A 20,858-nucleotide genomic window follows, 5' to 3' on the forward strand; every position below is an offset into this window, starting at 1 on the left:
TTCGCAAAAAACACCTCTGTTTTTTTCCAAAATTTAGGATGTGTCCACGTTGCGCTTTGGGGTGTTTCCTGTCGCCGGCGCTAGGCCTACCCACGCAAGTGAGGTATCATTTTTATCGGGAGACTTGGGGGAACGCTGGGTAGAAGGAAATTTGTGGCTCCTCTCAGATTCCAGAACTTTCTGCCACAGAAATGTGAGTAACATGTGTATTTTTAGCCAAATTTTGAGGTTTGCAAAGGATTCTGGGTAACAGAACCTGGTCCGAGCCCCGCAAGTCACCCCTCCTTGGATTCCCCTAGGTCTCTAGTTTTCAGAAATGCACAGGTTTGGTAGGTTTCCCTAGGTGCCGGCTGAGCTAGAGGCCAAAATCTACAGGTAGGCACTTTGCAAAAAACACCTCTGTTTTTTTCCAAAATTTAGGATGTGTCCACGTTGCGCTTTGGGGTGTTTCCTGTCGCCGGCGCTAGGCCTACCCACGCAAGTGAGGTATCATTTTTATCGGGAGACTTGGGGGAACGCTGGGTGGAAGGAAATTTGTAGCTCCTCTCAGATTCCAGAACTTTCTGCCACAGAAATGTGAGGGACATGTGTTTTTTTAGCCAAATTTTGAGGTTTGCAAAGGATTCTGGGTAACAGAACCTGGTCCGAGCCACACAAGTCACCCCTCCTTGGATTCCCCTAGGTCTCTAGTTTTCAGAAATGTACAGGTTTGGTAGGTTTCCCTAGGTGGCGGCTGAGCTAGAGGCCAAAATCTTCAGGTAGTCACTTTGCTAAAAACAGCTCTGTTTTCTGTGATGTGTCCACGTTGTGTTTTGGGGCATATCCTGTCGCGGGCGCTAGGCCTACCCACACAAGTGAGGTATCATTTTTATCGGGAGACGTGGGGGAACGCTGGGTGGAAGGAAATTTGTGGCTCCTCTCAGATTCCAGAACTTTCTGCCACAGAAATGTGAGGAACATGTGTTTTTTTAGCCAAATTTTGAGGTTTGCAAAGGATTCTGGGTAACAGAACCTGGTCCGAGCCACACAAGTCACCCCTCCTTGGATTCCCCTAGGTCTCTAGTTTTCAGAAATGTACAGGTTTGGTAGGTTTCCCTAGGTGCCGGCTGAGCTAGAGGCCAAAATCTACAGGTAGTCACTTTGCTAAAAACAGCTCTGTTTTCTGTGATATGTCCACGTTGTGTTTTGGGGCATATCCTGTCGCGGGCGCTAGGCCTACCCACACAAGTGAGGTATCATTTTTATCGGGAGACGTGGGGGAACGCTGGGTGGAAGGAAATTTGTGGCTCCTCTCAGATTCCAGAACTTTCTGCCACAGAAATGTGAGGAACATGTGTTTTTTTAGCCAAATGTTGAGATTTGCAAAGGATTCTGGGTAACAGAACCTGGTCCGAGCCCCGCAAGTCACCCCTCCTTGGATTCCCCTAGGTCTCTAGTTTTCAGAAATGCACAGGTTTGGTAGGTTTCCCTAGGTGGCGGCTGAGCTAGAGGCCAAAATCTACAGGTAGTCACTTTGCTAAAAACAGCTCTGTTTTCTGTGATATGTCCACGTTGTGTTTTGGGGCATATCCTGTCGCGGGCGCTAGGCCTACCCACACAAGTGAGGTATCATTTTTATCGGGAGACGTGGGGGAACGCTGGGTGGAAGGAAATTTGTGGCTCCTCTCAGATTCCAGAACTTTCTGCCACAGAAATGTGAGGAACATGTGTTTTTTTAGCCAAATTTTGAGGTTTGCAAAGGATTCTGGGTAACAGAACCTGGTCCGAGCCCCGCAAGTCACCCCTCCTTGGATTCCCCTAGGTCTCTAGTTTTCAGAAATGCACAGATTTGGTAGGTTTCCCTAGGTGGCGGCTGAGCTAGAGGCCAAAATCTACAGGTAGTCACTTTGCTAAAAACAGCTCTGTTTTCTGTGATATGTCCACGTTGTGTTTTGGGGCATATCCTGTCGCGGGCGCTAGGCCTACCCACACAAGTGAGGTATCATTTTTATCGGGAGACGTGGGGGAACGCTGGGTGGAAGGAAATTTGTGGCTCCTCTCAGATTCCAGAACTTTCTGCCACAGAAATGTGAGGAACATGTGTTTTTTTAGCCAAATTTTGAGGTTTGCAAAGGATTCTGGGTAACAGAACCTGGTCCGAGCCCCGCAAGTCACCCCTCCTTGGATTCCCCTAGGTCTCTAGTTTTCAGAAATGCACAGGTTTGGTAGGTTTCCCTAGGTGGCGGCTGAGCTAGAGGCCAAAATCTACAGGTAGTCACTTTGCTAAAAACAGCTTTGTTTTCTGTGATGTGTCCACGTTGTGTTTTGGGGCATATCCTGTCGCCGGTGCTAGGCCTACCCACACAAGTGAGGTACCATTTTTATCGGGAGACTTGGGGGAACATAGATTAGCAAAACAAGTACTATTGCCCCTTGTCTTTCTCTACATTTTTTCCTTCCAAATATAGGAGTGTGTGTAAAAAAGACATCTATTTGAGAAATTCCCTGTAATTCACGTGCTACTATGGTCACCCCGGAATTCAGAGATGTGCAAATAACCACTGCTCCTCAACACCTTATCTTGTGCCCTTTTTGGAAATGCAAAGGTTTTCTTGATAGCAATTTTTTACTCCTTATATTTCAGCAAATGAATTGCTGTATACCCGGTATAGAATGAAAACGCACTGCAGGGTGCAGCTCATTTATTGGCTCTGGGTTCCTCGGGTTCTTGATGAACCTACAAGCCCTATATATCCCCGCAACCAGAGGAGTCCAGCAGACGTAACGGTATATTGCTTTCGATAATCTGACATTGCAGGGAAAAGTTACAGAGTAAAACGTAGAGAAAAATTGATGGTTTTTTCACCTCAATTTCAATATTTTTCTTTTTCAGCTGTTATTTTCTGTAGGAAACCCTTGTAGGATCTACACAAATGACCCCTTGCTGAATTCAGAATTTTGTCTACTTTTCAGAAATGTTTAGGTTTCTGGGATCCAGCATTGGTTTCATGACCATTCCTGTCACTGACTGGAAGGAGGCTGAAAGCACAAAAAATTGCACAAATGGGGTATGCCCCAGTAAAATGCCAAAATTGTGTTGAAAAATTGGGTTTTCTGATTCAAGTCTGCCTGTTCCTGAAAGCTGGGAAGCTGCTGAGTTTAGCACCGCAAACCCTTTGTTGATGCCATTTTCAGGGGAAAAACCACAAGCCTTCTTCTGCAGCCACTTTTTCCAATTTTTTTGAAAAAAACGAAATTTTCACTGTATTTTGGTCAATTTCTTGGCCTCCTTCAAGGGAACCCACAAAGTCTGGGTACCTCTAGAATCCCTAGGATGTTGGAAAAAAAGGACGCAAATTTGGCTTGGTTAGCTTATGTGGACAAAAAGTTATGAGGGCCTAAGCGCGAACTGCCCCAAATAGGCAAAAAAAGGCCCGGCACAGGAGGGGGAAAAGGCCTGGCAGCGAAGGGGTTAAGCATGGAGCCGGGGACTCCAGCTTTCCTCATAACTTCCCACAGTTTAGGACGCAGGACAAGGTCAAAAGCGGATTTCAAGTCAACAAATGCCACAAAAAGGTGGCCAGAGTCCACATGTACAGTCTTCCACTTTATAGTAGTAAAGCGGAAAACATGGTTGGAAGTACTGACCTTGTCTCTGAACCCTGCCTGAAGATGACTTAATGCCTGGTTTTTCACTATCCAATACTTCAATCTACTTAACAACTGGTAGCAAAATATTTTTTATAAATTATCTAGTGAGCTGATAGGTCTATATTTCCTTGGAAGGTTTTTCTCGCCTTTCTTGTGTATGGGCACAATTATTGCCTCCTTCCAAGGGTCAGGGTAAGACCTATTGGACAGGGCAATATTCGAAATCCAATTTACGTACTGAGTCCATTTAAGCAAATCTGACTTATATAAATCTGAGAGAATTCCATCCGGGCCAGAAGCTTTCCCTGATTTTTGGGCAAGAATTGCCAACTCGGCTTCTTTTAGAGTGAAAGGAGGCAGAGGGATCGCCGATGGATAGAGTGACGATATCTCTCCAGAGCTGGTGGCAATGGAATCAGGTGTGGAGTCATACAGCTCCCTAAAGTGAGTTAGCCAGATGTCAGCGGCAATATGGCATTCTGGGATGGATGAAAGGTTTGAATCTCTACATGTAACCAAAAACCAGAAAAGTTTTGCACTGTGGGCCCTAGCAGCCTCAGCCAATTCACCCCATAATCTCTCCTCATGCTTGAGTTTACACATCTTGCATGAGGAGACATAAAGGGGGTCATTTTGACCTCGGCGGTCTTTTTCCAAGACCGCCAGTGGTGGCGGTTTGCCGCTCGGCTTTTATGACCGTTGGCAGCTCTCCGTCCTTTTACGGACGGAGAGCCGCCAACAGCCATACTGGCGGGAGGCGGGGAGGTGGAGGTTGCTCCACCTCCACCGCCACGCCAACAGAACACCGCCCAGCGAATCACATCCTGTGATTCGCCGTGGCAGTGTTCTGTTGACAGTGTGGTGTCGGCGGAGCAGCCCCCATGGCTCCTGTCCCCTCCCGGAGGATCGTTGGACCAGGTAAGTCGTTCGTCCGTGAGGGGCAGGGGGTGTTGTGTGCGTGCATGGGGGTGTGCGTGTGTGTATGTAGAGGGGGTGTGTGAGTGCGTGTATGCGTGCGGGGGTGTTGTGTGTTTGGGAATGAGTGGGTGTATGTCTGTATGGATGTGTGCGTGTATGTTTGAATGTGGGTGTGCGTGTATGTGTGTTGCTGGTGCCTGCGTGCGTGTTGTGTGTATGAGTGATGTTATGTTGGGGGTCGGGTGGGGAGGGGGGTCCAGCCACCTTTGGGGGGTGGCAGGGGTGGTGGGGGGTTTGGGGAGGGAGTCGGGGTGGGGGAGACCCCTATCAGTGTCAGGGAAGGAATTCCCTGGCACTGATAGTGCTCACCGCCATGGATTTCATGGCGGTTTCAAACCGCATGAAATCCATGGCGGTCAGCCGGGTCCAAATACCGCCGGCGGTATAGTGACGGTCGCCGGGCTGGAGACCCAGGTCTTCAGCCCAGCGGTCGTCTCGCCCTGACGGGCGGAACGGAGAAGTGGCGAATGACCATGGCGGTAAACGGCAGGGCCATAATACAAAAAAAGAGACCGCCAGTCTGTTGGTGGTCTTACCGCCGCTTCTCCGCCTTCCGCCAGGGTCATAATGACCCCCAAATTCTTCTTGCCCTCGCTATAGCCTCCTGTTCCTTGGATCTTAACGCTTTGCTCTTAGCCTCTCGGCACCTCTTGTCAAACCACTTGCTGCTAGATGGAGGGATGGGGTTACTTCGATTCATAACAGTTTTAGTAAACAGCTCCTTAAGGGCCACAAAGAGGTCCACATCAGAGGACATGACTTCCAATGGAGTTAGTAAAAGATGGTCGTCAAAAAGCTGGTGTCTGGAGACTAAGGCACACAGTTTGTCCCATAGCTTATTAGAATTCTTGAACGAATCCCATCTCACAGCACGCCTGTTGCTAGATAGCTTCAGGGCTCCATGAGCTTTAGAAACAGGAAGAGACACAGCTCCTGATAAAAGAGATCCGTCATATACAATTTGAAGAGGCGCGTGATCACTGGTGTGCCTTGGACCCATCTTCACATCTATTATGGAGTGCCAAACCCACAGGTTACTGGTAAAAACAACTGTGGTCTTTGTGGTCATTTGCCACCCCTTCTGCACTTGGCTCTAAAGGTTCCAAGGGTGAGCAGTCAAAGTTTCCCAGAAATGTAGCGTGGGGAGTAAAGACTCAGAACAATCAACCAATAGACACTATGTTTCACTGACCAGACCAGTCTTTGTCCTAAGAATAAAGAAGTACTTTAAAGTCCCAGCAAAACTAAACACTACACACAATATTGGAGTTCAATATTGCTGACTGTGGGTTCCTGCTAGGTGCTTAACAAACTCTAGTGCCCCTTTCCCAATTCTCATGTCGACACCCCAGATATATAATGCTGCGGTGGGATATCAGGATATTGGTAAATCAAGAGCATATTGTATTGCATTGTAGCATTTATATAACACTCACTACCCCATGTGGGGCACTGAAGCGCTTGCCTACTTGGGTAGCATACTACACCATGTAAAGTGTGTTGTTAGAAGAATGTGGTCTTTGTTTTGATCATATTAGAAGTGTTTCCCTGTTGTGAGTAATAACCATAGAGGCGTGGTTATCATGTTATGGGACTCAGCACAGAGCAGTGTGTTGGATGAAGTGTGAGAAACTGACATGCAGTTTTGTGTTTTCATTATGATGCCAGCTATGAACAGCTCTGCAGTTCCCTTTATGGCACTTCATATGATATAGTCTGCTTGGCTGGTTACTGCACCAGCGTGTCCAATCTCAAAAAATGATGCAAATGCGGCACTATAAATTTATAAATTATGGGCCCTAGTAATCTAGGGGCCATGTAAAGTGCTGCACTGCCCTTATGTCAAGTTAGTTCGCAGTTTATAAAACTGTAAAAAGAATTAAAAGAAAGCATTTCTGTCAAATGTAAGTGTGGTAGTGTAGCCTTTTGTACTGTGAGGGCTTCAATATCACTGCCAAATAATTAAACCTTCATTTATAGTGCCTCAAAACGCCACATATGTATGTTTTTTTTAATTGCTGCACATTAGGGTGTTTCAATTTAAGTAAATTTGTTATATTTACCGAAATGTGACAAAATTACATTAAATTATGGAATAAGTCCCTTGTCATGTGAAAAAGGTTCCTGTAACTAATCTGTGCCTTAATTTGTCAATCCATTGTCAAGTCACCCCTTCTATTTAGTTATTTAGAGACTATGCAGCCTAAATTGAGTAATACCCCATATTATGATGTTAAAAATATATATAGTTAGAAATTGGGTCTCTAGTTGTCAGAGGTATACACCCTTGACCAAGCACGGACCACAACTCTAGTCAGGGTAAGTCACACACAATCCAAATTATCCTGTGACCACCCTCTGGCGGCTTGGCACGGAGCAGTCAGGCTTAACTTAGAAGGCAATATGTAAAGTATTTGTGCAATACATCATGCAACAACAGTGAGAACACCACACGTTTAGAAAAATATAAGATATTTATCTGATTAAATTAAGGTCAAAACGATCAAAATTTAATAGGCACAAGTCAAGATATCATTTTTGCAACTTTAAAAAGTGTCATTAAATCGTAGAAATCAACAGTTGTCTCGTTTGCAGAGTACCTGGTTTGCGTAAAAATTACCACGCACGGACACTGCAGAGGAGATGTGTGGAAAAAAAGGTATGTCGGACTTTGCCAGAAATGACGCCTTGCCTGTGCCACGTCAGACTGTGCGTCGATTTTTGGTGCATAAGGAGCTTCCTTGAAGAAATTAAATCTTTTTGGCACAGAGACTTAAAATCCAAACCCTTGGAGAGCACTTCTCACCAAAGTCAGAGGCCAGCAAGGCAGCAGTTCTTCACAGCAAAGCAGTCCAGGTGAGTCATTTGGGCGGGCAGGCAGTTCCTCTTGGCAGGTTGCATGATCTGGTCCAGAAGTGTTTAGTTTGATGGGGTCAGGGACCCAGTTTATATACCCAAAATGTTTTGAAGTGTACAAGTTCCCCTTCAGTACAGGTCTGTCTGCCAGGGTCCCAGTAGGGGGTTTGGCAGTTCACTAGCCTTTGAAATTCAAGTGTCAGGCCCCTCCACCCTTCCAGCCCAGGAAGCCCCATTAAGCACACAGATGAGTGCAGGTGTGACTGGGTATCCCATGTTTGTGGCTGTCTGGGTGAAATGCACAAGGAAGCTGTCAACCAATCCAGCCCATGCATTGATTGGAGATAGGCTGTAAGGCACAGGTGGATTTTAAGTGCAGAGAAATGGTCACTTTATAAAAGTGACATTTCTAAAATAGTAATATAAAATCCAACCTCGCCAATAAGCAGGATTTTCCATTACCATTCTGGCCATATTAAACATGACCTGTTTACTCCTTTCTGATCAGAATCTACCACTCAAACAGTATATGGGGATAGACCTAATGCTAGCCTATGGAAGGATCAGGCCTCACAGTAGTGGAGAACGAATTTAGGAGTTTTCCACTACTAGGAAACTAAACACATTTACTGCCTTTTACATACTAAGCACCCTGTCCTATGGGTTTACCTAGGGAAGTCATTTTAATAAATGTCAAGTCGAAGTTGCAGGGAAACTGCACACAGGCCCATTAGCAGCATTTGATTTTCAGGCCCTGGGCACATGCAGTGCATGTTACAAGTAAATCAAATATGCAAATTGGGGATGACCCAATGTTAAGGGAGAGGGCACACGCACTGATTAGCAGTGGTAAAGTGTGCAGTCACAAACCCAGCAAAAAGTGTCTGAAAAGTGGAGGGAGGTAGGCAAATATATACACACCTCCCAATTATTGTACAAGTAACTTTCTTGTGGTATTACCCTTGATTTAGAGCTACCTTCTGATGAGGGCCTTCGAGTAAGCACACAAAGAGGAAAATACTTCAGGAGATAGTCTTGTACAGATTGTTTTTGGGCAGGAAGGTACCCCTTCCTTCACAAAAACAAACCTGCTTACACACAGGTACCCTTGCACCATGGTGCAAGAGTACTTGTGTTGGAGTATTGTGCACCTGTTGTGGGAAAATGCAGGCATGTGTTTTGTTATTCTAAATGCAATGCATGCCATTTCCTTGTCACCCAACGGGAAGTGGCTTGCTGTATGGTGTCATGATTAATCTGCCCCCAAAGCATCAGATCTGTTTTTTATGGGCAATCCTGCTGCCAGCCTGTCTACCCGAGCAATGGGGTAGCCCGACAGTGCGATTGTCACTTGTCCAAAGAAAACTTCTGCCTTTTGGGCAACACCCTAAGGTCTGGCTTCCTGCAGGATGGAGGTACAATCTCCCTTTGTGGCAGGCTTCTATCATTCTAGAGCATGGGATCACCACCTTGATAGGTCACTGGTCAAACCATACAAGTGACAACTTTCTACATTATATCTGACTTGGACATCCAGACAAGTTTAATGCAATAATTTCGTTCCTTGAAATAACCATTTTAGTAGTCCCATTCACAAGTTAGCCAGATGGAAAGAGGGGGTGGGGGCTAACTTTTCCATGGCAAAAACTATTTGTTGTTAGGGCACACTTAAACAGCTCAGTTCTTTATAGACCTTCCTTTGGGGAGACAAATATTAAGGGAAGTGGGGCCTTTGTCATTGCTTTAAAAGGCAATCAAATGATCAGTTTTAAAAGTGCTTTTCCAGACCCAAGACCCCCAGCAATTTCACAATTTGCCATGAGACTTAATTACAGAAGCCACCCCATAACCGCTTCTCTTCCTTTAACCAGTGCCCTTTATTTTATTCAATAGTTGAATGGCCATTGGTAGTTTCGTTTTCATTTGTTGTGGAAACATTGTGTCACAAGCAATGGCCACCTGCACGGTCCTTTCCAAATCATGTCGGCTCGCTTCCCTCCATAGCACGGGTCAGTTCTTCCCCGCATATATGTGTGGTCTTACAGGTGGGATGCGACCTCCGCTCCTCCCTGCTATAAATCTCTGTGCAGCTGGGAAATCACCGTCCGTTATTACAACCACTCTTAAGACCGGACTAGGGGGGGGGGGGAAAGAATAGTAACAAAATACATAACCCAACAATGGAGAGCAAGTCTAGACTGTTCTACCACACAAACACTAATTCGAAGTTACTTGATGGCGCAACCCTCTCCCCTTAGATTGTATCTAGTAAGCTACCCTAGAGGCTCCCATTATCCTAAAATAGGCCACATGAAAGAATAAGGCGGCGACAGGGCGAATAACTCATGGAGCAGAAGGGGGACTAAGGATTGTTGAATAGGTTAACTGACAGGCGCGATTCTACCATGTAGCATTGTGCAAACGGCAGAAATTGAAATCTTCTCTAGCTCACTAGGTGCCAGACCTCTCCGGATGCCACTGATAAAACGTGGCACATCAATAAATATCCTGGCTAATCACATACTCTCGATCAGCAGCTATTCCTGGCAATAGGTCACCCCACACGGAGGGGGGTAGATAAAAAAAAAAAAAATGGGTGTTATCAGGTAACCAGCTGAAGGCCCCCCCCTTGGGTGCCGAGCTGTAATAAGGCCAGGGTCCCGAGTGGGACAAACGAGAATTGGATCCTTTCCAGGGGGTCGGAAAGGAAACCAATCAGAAGACCACTCGAAAAGCTTTCAATCGTATTGCAAAAAAAAAAAAAAAAGCCATGAAGGGCCCAGGACAGTTTGAGGGGTAAGCACTGTAGTGACATCCATTGCAGCTGGTGTCAGCACAGGCCAACTTACAAAGTGAGACCCTGGTAAGAAAACAGCTTAGATCAAAAGCATTAAGTTGTACTTCCCACCCTGCAACGCCACATATCAACCTTGTCAGATAAATGAAATGCGACTGAGATAATATACATCTTTTTATTACAAAATTGCTAAAAAAAAAAAAGTTCAGAAAAGTACAATGCACCAGTCTACATGAATGTAAAATCTGCTATGATACTCCTAAGTACATGGACATACCAGGGCTTTTTGAAGTCTTTAGAATCCTTTAAATATGCAAATATGCAGAGACATTCCACAACATCAGAATCCATACCTAACTGAAGTGGGACCTCAGCTACTACTTACATTAAAAACGGAGTTTTCCCCTAAAAAAAGAATCACACATTACCTATACACAATTCTGTACAGTTTGTATACCAGCGCTAACAATGAGCTGCACTCGAGTTCACATTCTTAGCAAAACAATGGACTTCCAGCACAAAAGCTCATAGCAGGCATTCAAGTTACTCGTCATCTTCCTCTTCTTCCTCATCCTCTTCTTCCTCCTCCTCGTCCTCTTCTTCCTCGTCGTCATCATCATCTTCTGGTTCTACCTTCTTCTTTGCTGCCACTGCTGGCCTTCCTGGTGCTTTTTTACCTGCATCACCTTTTCCCTTTGCACGGTACGCTGCAACATCCTGAAAAAAGTACGGAAATTATAAGTGTTAATGTTTAGAGCTTGGCTATTCGTATACACAGCACAGGCAAATTTTTGTAGCGTCAGATACACTGTATGCGGTGGCCACCTCCTCCGTAGCAATTAGTTAGCTTCTATTACAGAAAGGATTGGGAACACTTGGTATACATCCTCCTGTAGTAGGTCTCTTCGCAGTTAGACATATCCTAGATCTCACGTGTTCACTTTGGCTCATAACAGAGCCAATTTTAAATGGCTACTTCTAAAGTTGCCTACTCAAGTAGTATGTAGGAATGAAGTCCTTGGCAACAAGCTTACCTTTTCATATTTCTCTTTCAGTTTCGCTGCTTTCTGTTCAAATGGAATTTTATCTTTCGCAGTCTGTTCCGCCCACTTCTCCCCTAATTTTTTCGCCGTATCGCCAATTGACAAGCCAGGATGGTCAGTCTTGATTTTAGGACGATGCTCGGAGCAGAAAAGGAAAAATGCAGACCTGGATACAAATATACATAAAAAAGAATTAGTAGCCTGGAGACGTTTTTGAACCTTCATAACCTCTTATGATAAAGACACGTTGGAGGCAATGAACTTACGGTGGTCTCTTGGGTGCGTTTGGGTCTTTCTTCTTCTTTCCCTTGGTCTCGCCTTTTGGTGGGACGTACGATTTCATCTCCCGGTCATATCGAACCTTGTCTCCCTTTGCCATATCTTCGAACTTGCCTTTTTCTTTTGCGTTCATTGTCTAGAAAATGAAGAGTGAGTATAAACAACCACGGCAAAAACAAACTAATGAGCCCTGTTAAAGCATTATGCTCACCACGTACCCCCGAAAGAATTTCGAAACCCCCGCCTTACAAGAAGCATGCACATCTTTCCCTGGACAATTTCGCGCCTTTTGTTCAAACAAAACTACGCTTTTTGTTGGAAGTAATCCACCTGCATCATTCCTTTTGCAGAAATGATTCACCCCACCACTGACGGAAACGCACCTACTAAACTACTTACTTCCTCAATGGCAGGCTACCAGGACCGCCCCATCCTCGAAACTCCCAACCCCCTCGTCATAATGCAAGCCCTTATTCCCTGCAGAACTCCCACCTCAGCGTCGAACCGCCCTCCATTGCCCCTCCCAGAACTGTGGCGGAAGCGCGGGTCGAAGTGTGGCGCACTCACCTTCCACCGCTCGGAGCACTTCTTGGAGAACTCGGCGAAGTTCACTGATGCATCCGGATGTTTCTTCTTGTGCTCCTCCCGGCAAGTCTGCACGAAATAGGCATAAGACGACATCTTGCCTCTGGGCTTGTTGGGATCTCCTTTACCCATGGCGGAAGCTTGTCTGTCACCTAAAAAAACAAGTAGTACACCGCATTAAGAGCGGCCGCCATAACCGAGACTCCTCCCCCATCATTACCGCCCAGAGACAGCAGCGCCCGTCAGAGACCCCTGCCCCCTCCGAAAGCAGCGTGCTCGAGGCGCGCACATGGGGCACAGCAGCGAACGTGCGCTACAACGAAGCCAAAGCTACATTTGGTTATAAAGCCATGATATTCCAAAAACACACGCTTCTTATAACATCGAAAACGGTACAACACCTCTGCCCTTGAAGGCCGAGCAGTAAATATGTTGCGTTTGCTCTTACCACCAAAAAGAAACCCACACCACCTCTGCTACAGACTACGACGTGTTTTAGTGTACGCAGCAAAGAATTCATGGGAACAAAAAAAGGCCCGCCAAAAATCAAACATAACGCTACTAACTTTAGACGACTCTGGTTAGAACCAGAAACATTGGTCACCGGTGACTCACTACTAAATTACTAACATTTGCTAAAAATATATATTCACATATCGTACTTGTGTCGTGTTTTATAGCCCAGATAGCTAGATTACGCGGTAAAACAAAACCATCTTTCGACACTTAACCCCTTGGAAATAACAGCCCCTATATAGTTATGCGAATTTAAAATACAAAAAAACGCAATTGGTATCAATACCAATGGCACAAGGAGGTACGAAAGACCTAGAGAAATTACGAAAAATAAGAAGGATTAGGGAGAAGCTTTCTAAGGCCGGAAAGAGTGACTCACCTAGAAGACAGTGTTAAGAACCCGTTCGCCTCGTCTTGCTGCAGTGAAATGGCTTAACTCAAACGCAATACCGCCTCTTGTTATTCACAATTGTCCCACTCACAGCAGCTTGATAAAGAGTCCCAGGAAGCCCGCCTACTACATTCCTATTGGCTTCGTGTCCCCTTTTTAACCGGAAAAGTTAGTGCCTCGCGGCCAGAGGTGCTTTTAGATTGGTTAATCGCTGCTTGACGTCAGGCGGTCTTGCTAAAGCATGTTACTACAGTTCACCAATCCTTGGGCTCGCCCACTCGTTGGAACCGGTTAGGGCGTCTGGGCTGCTGCTGGGCGGAGTTTGGCGGCTCTGTATGCTGTTTAAAATTTCGCGGGGTTGGAGCTGATTGGCTTGGTCGAATAGCAAGGCTGCTGGTTGGTGAGAATGCGGCGGAGTAGCGCGTTTTAAAAAAATACAGATGCAAGTAAACATAAAGAACCCGCGCCGAGAGACAAAGGGGAAGAGAGAAAAAGGCGGCAACTTTAGTTGTGGGAGATTTACATTTGGAATACACCTACATATAAAAACTATTTCTCACTGTGTGTGATCATGTTCCTGCAACTTTATGTCGTTATAACTCATGTTATTTATTGGTACTCTGTAACTTGCACTCCCTTTAAAACTTATATTGTTGGTACGTTGTCGGCGTATTTCAACGCAGTTTCTTAACCTACCACAATTTGACCTCAATAAATGCAGGTATTTAAAACAAGAACTGCCTACTGAAAACAGCAGTGAGTTTGCGGATCGGTTTGGGTGACTTTACAAAGATGTCCCCATCTAAAATATATGTCGGCTTCAGTGACCGATTCAATTAATTTATTTAAGCTGCTTGTCAGCGACGTAAGTCTTCTTTATCCTAGATTTCATTTGTACACAGGACCTCTATCCATACCATGATGAGTTGCGTGTCTGTATTTTTGCTTGCGATTTGTCTAAAGTTCAAACAGATAACTCAATTACTCCAAGTTAAAGCACGAACTTTAAATATCGCGAATTGGATATTGTGCAAAGGATTGCTTCACTTAGAGCTTGTTTGAAATCTAGACACCCGGCTGGCAAAACATGAAAAACAGCCGCAGAAGCATGTTCAGTGTCGGGAAACAGAATTTAAAATTTACATTTGCGAAGCCTTTCGGATTGCCTAGTTTTCTTGTTATGTCAGCTCTCGTCATGTATACACTACTACCGGAAACAAATGACTTGGTCGACGGAATACATTCCAGGTTTTTCCCACAGTAGAGTACCTGAAAATATATATCTCCCGCCTCTTTTTAAACCCCCATCCTATACAAACACTCATTGCTTTAGCGCCTTCCCCCAACACAAAGTTAAACATCGATGGCAAATTAAGTCACATGGGCAGGTCGTGTTTTTTAAAGGGCAGTTGGCGATAAGTACCATGCATGGCACGTTCAAGACCCTACTTTTCTTCAAAAGAAAGAATGCACTTGAAAAACTTTGATTCCTTGCGACATATGCCATTCTGTTGAAATTACTATCAGTTTTTCATGGCCGCGTGACTTCTTGCAAGCTATTGCATTGGATTTCAGTGTGCGCATTCACGCTTTCATAGGAAACTACTGGGTACTAAATACTTAAACATGTTACTCAAACAGTTCATAGTGGAACGTGTTAGGGCAACCCGCCTCAAAGTCTCGTATAGAGAAGAAGCACGCATAAACTGTGATATTTTTAAGTTTGCAGCGGTGCACATACATGTCACCCTAAACGGAGGCTCATGTTGAGCAGGTTTCTTTTTGGGAGGAATTTCAGGCTATCGGTATCTACCGAACAGAACATGGGTGGGGCAGCAGCAGAGCTTACAGTTCTGCAGCTGTATGGCGGGCGTCCTTCCTCCGCACGGACTTTTAGTTATCCTGTTGTGGGCGTTAAACGGTTCACTCGAGCCATTGAATTAGCCCGCTCCCTGCACCACTCCAGAGCGCGCCTTTTTAATCCAGACACCCGTTTGGTATTCGTCTTTCACGCGCATTTAAAAGAAACCGGCCTGCATAGTGCCTCTGTTTTAAACCCCCACCCAGCAGGCGCCGCATGGCAGCCAGAGTGAAATCTTTTCATTGTGAGGGAGGTTGGCGCCCGCAGTTAGTAGTTCTCACCATTACTCAGGCTGGAATGATTTACTCGTCTTCACTTAAAAGAGTTTGCAGAACAGTGAGCCAACATGCCACATTATCGTCACTGTATAAGCCACTGCAAGCTGCCTTCAAACAGTGAAGGACATTTGTTCACGTGTTTTAGCGTTTCTTGTCCTGCACAGTTCCTATATCCCCTTTTATTTTTTTTTCTCCGAATTTATACTTCATTTACACAATTAAAACACATCATTGCAATCACCTCACAAAAAAAGCGTTTGAGCGCTGTAAAACATCCAATAAAAGCCATATTTCTCTATTATTAATGATAAACCAAATACATATTGAAGACATAGTGGCATACTGGGATACATACGAGATCAACATCAAGCCACTTACAGGTGTATTATACCAGCTCAGGGGGAACTAGGTGACAAATAAACATTTAGAAAGAGCTGAGTTGATTACTGTTATAAAAGGGCTGTTAAAATATAATTTGTTCTGTCCAGTAACTGGGTAATAGAAGTTCAGTTGGAAGAAAGGCTGTGTACATTTCTCATGTGACTGGGGCTGATAGTGTTTAATTCGGGCACACGCTTGGTCAACCATCTTGTTTTTTAGTCGCATGTTTCAGAAAGTGTTCACTTTTTAAAATACATTTAGCCAAACAAGCCAGTATTGTGATGTCAACCCTTTAAGGCTAAACAAAATTGCCTTCCGGCACAATCCAATACCTTTAGAGTTGAAGATATTGTTAAGATACAACTTCCGCCAAGGTAACAGTGCGGAGTATATACAAAGAATGTGTAGGAAGTCTTCCCAGTAATGTGCACAAAGTTTGCATCTTCTGCTATTTGAGGGTTTAAGCCATTTTTGAGAAGCATACAATTAAGGTAATAGGCCGAGTCTTGCGTGGCGCACCTTTATTTTTAGCTTTTTTTTTTAGCAGAGCAGGATGTGGCAAAAGAAATGAGGATGATGTTTGGGTTTTAACTGATGGAAGAACAGTGTTGCCAAATAGTTTGTTGTCCCCTGTGGCTAGACATTATCATGGTCAAGCACATTTAGGTAGGGATGCAATGATCAGAACGTTCAGAAAGACATGGTCTAACCCCAAATTCAGAATGATTGTAGAAGATGTGTGGCACAGATATGTGACATGCCAGCAGATGAATGTAGGGAAATGTTCAGTTGGCACACTGAGTCATATAGGTAAATCAGGAGGGCTGTTTAACAAAATGTAGCTTGACTTTATAGGACTACCTGTGTTCAATAGACTCAGATACATCTTAGACATTGTTTGAATTTTTTCACACTAGGTTGAAGCTTACCGACCAGGAGAAATGATAGTTTCACAGTAGCAAAGCTGTTACTTAGAGAGTTGATACCATATTTCTGTTTTCAGACTTCTCTAGAGTCAGACTGAAGAACTCATTTCAACAGTGAGATCTTTAAATTCTTGCGTGTTGCATTAGAAGTTGAGCAAAGATTGCCTTGCAGCTACAGACCTTGGGCTTCAGGACTTTTAGAACAGATTAATGGAACCCTGAAGTCCAGACTGGCGAAAGTATGTGCATCCATCAATTTGAAATGGCTAGACGCATTGCCTTTTGTCTTGATGACTATGCATAGTCCACCCGACAGAACAACTGGGTTGTCTCCTCATGAGATTATCATGGGTTTACCAGTAGTGCCTGCAAATGCACTTGTGAACATTACAAATGACTTGGTGCAAAATTATTGCAAAGGACTGGCTGACATGGTTCATTTTTTGTCTCATCAGATTGGGGAAACTACTGCACAGCTGCAGCAGGAGCTTTGTCATGACCTACAGCCAGGCAACTGTGTCATGATCAAGAAGCACGTGAGGAAAACAAGTTTGGAACTGTGTTGGAAAGGTCCTCACCAGGTGGTTTTGGTAACCACTACAACTCAACATGCGCAGGTCTCCTGAGCTGGGAACATGAGCTACACTTGCAAAGTTCCAGGTGCCCTTAATGACACAGCATCTCTTCCAGAAGGTTCAGTTACAGTGAGTGAGAAGGATCAGGTTAGTCAAGCTATTGGGTTTGGACAAGTGACTACTACAGCACAGACTCAGTCTGATGGGGTTCTGAGCAAGTCAGCAACAGTGGATGGTACAGAAGGATCGAGACAGAATCACTTGACTCATGCGAGCTTGGATGCTGATGAAGGACCAGTTGCGTTAGATAAAGGAGCTGTACCAGGAGACAACTGGCCTAAAAAGCACTCAGTGCTAGATGTGCAAGTACCTCCAACTATTGCTAAGGAGACTAAAGAGTCGAGTCAGAGTGACAGTGACAGTGATACTGAGGGTTGAGTAAACAGAGGATCAAAGAGAAAGAGTACCAAGTCGAAGATACTCAGCACCTGAATGGACATATTTTGCTGCCAATGACTGGGAGAAGGGATTTGCAACCTTTTGCTTTAACAATTTCAAATCCATTTCAACATTCTTGAGTTTGAAATTGCAGTGGAGCTGAACTTTGAAATCTCATTGCCACTTAATGAACAAAGACTTTATATTTTTGAAGTGATCATTAGTGATTACGAGCTGTGTCTTTATTAGAGGCATTTGAACTTTTAGTAGAATTTTTTTTTACCATTTGCAAGTAAATACAACTCTATGAATTTTCTAAAAGATTAAGAAACTTTGTGAATAATTTGAATGTTTAAAGAGTCTATTTTTGATTATTGCTTTGCTCGCAAATAAAAAGGACTGAGAAGAGACAGTGCTACATGGAAGCCGCTTTGCATTTTATATTTTTAGTTTTGAATTCAGATGTTTGGTCTGAAATTAGAGAACTCATGGAGTCAAATCGCAATAGAAGTAGAAAATGCAAATACATATGCATAGGTTTAGTACTAGGCACTCTAATCATGAGTATATTAATGCTCATTGGATTGAGTTTGGCCATAGCAAATGACTCAGAGACAATCCCATCCACAAGTGCCTCGTACTTCGCAAATACTACTGAAAATCAGGATCCCCTGTATAAAGATGAGAGAGATTCACACACTGATGGTTCTTGGGGTGATTTGTCAGCAAATGTGTATTCCAAGCCCCTTTATGAGTAGGTAGATGCCATAGAGGCTCAAGATTACTATGTGTGCACACAGTTACTTTCATCAGTATATGAAGGAATCCAATATACAAGTTTACGCCATACCAGGTGTTTATTTCATATGTGGGCAAAAAAGCATATTACAAGCTGTTGAAAGGCTGGTATAGTACATGTTACTTGGGAATAGTTTTTCCAAAGATATACTATGTGGACCATTTTAATGACCCAGTCTGGGATGAGAAATCAAACCCCAGAGGAGCTAGTGCTTCAGAAATTGTGGGAGATATTTTTGGTACCATAATTCCATCAGTAGATGTGATCTTGTATGATATCAAGATTAGAAAGTTGTCAACAATAGTAGATATCAATAAATCAATCAAATAAGGAATTTGCAAAGCGAGCTACTCGCCTGTGAGGTTCTCAGGGCGCTGAGGGGGATTGGGGTGGGGCCCTGCTACTGCTCGAACAGCCAGGTATTGAGAAGTCTCCAGAAGATAAGGAGGTCCTTGGTCTGACGCAGGTGCGTGGAAAAAGAGTTCCCTATCTTGGCGGCAAGGTGCGAGAATGATCTGCCGCCGGTTGTGGTTCTGCGGATGCATGGGATGGTTGCGAGGGCGGCAGAGCGGAGCTGTCGGGTCGGGGTGTAGAAGGAGAGTCGTCTGTTGAGGTATTCTGGTCTGATGTTGAGCATTGCTGCGTGAGGGTTGGTGAGGAGTTTGAAGATTCTCTTGTTGACAGTGAGCCAGTGCAGGTCTCTCATGAGGCCTGTGATATGGCAATGACAGGAGATGTCCAGGATGAGGCGTGCAGAGGCGTTCTGGATGCGTTGCAGCCTTTTCTGGAGTTTGGTCATGGTTCCTGCATAGAGGGCATTGCCATAGTCCAGTTTGCTGCTTACGAGGGCTTGGGTGACTGTTCTTCTGGTTTCCTTGGGGATCCATTTGTAGATCTTTTGGAGCATGCGGAGGGTGTTGAAGCAGGAGATGGCATTGCCTTGCTGGGTCATGGATAGTGAGTCCAGGATGAATATTAGGTGGCGTGCGTGGTTGGTGGGAGTCGGAGCGTATCCAAGAGTGGGAGGCCGCCAGGAGTCAACCCATGCGGAGGGGATGAAGCCGAGGATGAGGACCTCTGTCTTGTCGGAATTATCTACAGACACTGCAGGTGCCATATTCTTAATGGACACAGAAATGGTTGCTGTGAGATCAATGGTTTTGCAAAATCACCTTGCAAAAAAAGGCGGAGTTTGCAAAATGTTACATGCTGTCTTATCCAGGTGATTGGTTGACACCTGTTCGGTATAAGTCAATAAGGATGATCAATGAAGGACCACACGCCAATTATGAATACAATTTAGCTTTACTAGAATTTCAGGGAAATGTATGAATTTAGCACTTCAACAATGACAGAATAAAAATAGCAATAAAGAGCATCTATGTATATATATATATATATGTATATATATATATATGTACACTACAAAGAGAAAGACCATCTATGTATACATATGAGCAAAGAGTTCATTGACAGATATAAGCTTAGAATAACTGTATACCAAAATGCATTACTCTACGATGTTCAGAAAGCAAAATATAAACAAGCTGAATTCTTCAGATTAGCTTTGCCTAACTGCATACCAAAATGTATGTCTCAATTACTGTAGCAGGCTCACACTACGATGTTTAGAAAGCAAAATATAAACAAACTGAAAACTTCAGATTATAAACACAGTGCAAGCATAATAATCAACCATAATAATAGAACAGAGAAACAAAGGCCTTTCATCCCTGGGTGGAACTTAACTTAGTCCATGAAATGCTGGGAAGCCCTCTACCGCCCGCTTGGACCTCTCTCCCCCTCGAGCGTCACGGTCTCTGAACAGCACAACAGGGAGGCAGCTTTGGGTCTGAAGATGACAGTTTTCACAACTCCATCTGGGAGCTTCAATTCCCTCACTCGCTTTCAGTGCTTAAGTAACCTGAAGCTTGGATTCTATCCCCTTCCAGTATTTTCTAGCTATGTTATCAGCACATGTCTCTTGGCTGCCTTGCCATTCCCTGGCCATTGTTTTCATTCCATCTTTTACTGTGGTCTCGTTCTCAAGGTTGAGACTGAATCTACTTCACAACCTGTTTCTCACACATGCAGCTGCAAATAAGTTTATCTACGGAATGTCCTTAAAAAAACAAGCTTGAAAGCGGACATCGTGAATTTTTCCACGTTGCTCTGGCTTCAGCAGGCATCACGCTCATCTACACTGTTCAAGCTAATTAACCATTCGCGTCACAATGTCTTCCGCACCTTTCCCTATACTGATCATTCTACCCCTTAGATAAGCGCCATGCATGCGAAACAAGAATAATTTGTTTTGACACTTCGCTAGCTAGGTTGCTACGAATACTTGTTAGCATTATTCTAAGCGCCTGCATCTTAGTGTGAAACTGGTTTGTGCGTACATATAGTCTACATAGTATGATCATTAGCGTGACACAGACAATCAATAACCAAATTAGCGGATGTAACACTATATTTAGCGTATTCGTAGCTTCTGGTGCCCAACCTAAGAAGATGTCATACCA

At 44.3% G+C, this 20,858-nt stretch overlaps 1 protein-coding gene and 1 long non-coding RNA gene across 2 annotated transcripts; one reads left to right on the forward strand and one right to left on the reverse strand.

The window, feature by feature from the left end:
- Positions 1-10,422: 10,422 nt before the first annotated feature.
- Positions 10,423-13,217, reverse strand: HMGB2 (high mobility group box 2). The gene is made up of 5 exons (XM_069244384.1): positions 13,064-13,217; positions 12,151-12,320; positions 11,571-11,719; positions 11,296-11,470; positions 10,423-10,978 (listed from the first exon to the last, which is right to left on the reverse strand). Exons 2-5 carry the CDS (start codon positions 12,298-12,300, stop codon positions 10,805-10,807), a joined length of 648 nt encoding a protein of 215 aa, XP_069100485.1. The 5' UTR covers positions 12,301-12,320; positions 13,064-13,217; the 3' UTR covers positions 10,423-10,804.
- A 216-nt stretch (positions 13,218-13,433) lies between these two features.
- Positions 13,434-17,949, forward strand: LOC138304393 (uncharacterized). The gene is made up of 2 exons (XR_011205563.1): positions 13,434-13,796; positions 16,977-17,949. It is a non-coding gene; the product is annotated as an uncharacterized lncRNA (long non-coding RNA).
- The last annotated feature ends 2,909 nt before the right edge of the window (positions 17,950-20,858 follow it).

This window comes from Pleurodeles waltl, chromosome 1_2 (assembly GCF_031143425.1).
Source record: "Pleurodeles waltl isolate 20211129_DDA chromosome 1_2, aPleWal1.hap1.20221129, whole genome shotgun sequence".
NCBI classification, from domain to species: Eukaryota; Metazoa; Chordata; class Amphibia; order Caudata; family Salamandridae; genus Pleurodeles; species Pleurodeles waltl.

Coding starts and splice junctions, on each gene's coding strand:
- HMGB2 (XM_069244384.1), bottom strand. CDS start 12,300: ATGGGTAAAGGAGATCCCAACAAGCCCAGAGGCAAGATGTCGTCTTAT. Junction 11,471..11,570: donor AACGCACCCAAGAGACCACC/GTAAGTTCATTG, acceptor ATTTGTATCCAG/GTCTGCATTTTTCCTTTTCT. Junction 10,979..11,295: donor TGAAAGAGAAATATGAAAAG/GTAAGCTTGTTG, acceptor TACTTTTTTCAG/GATGTTGCAGCGTACCGTGC.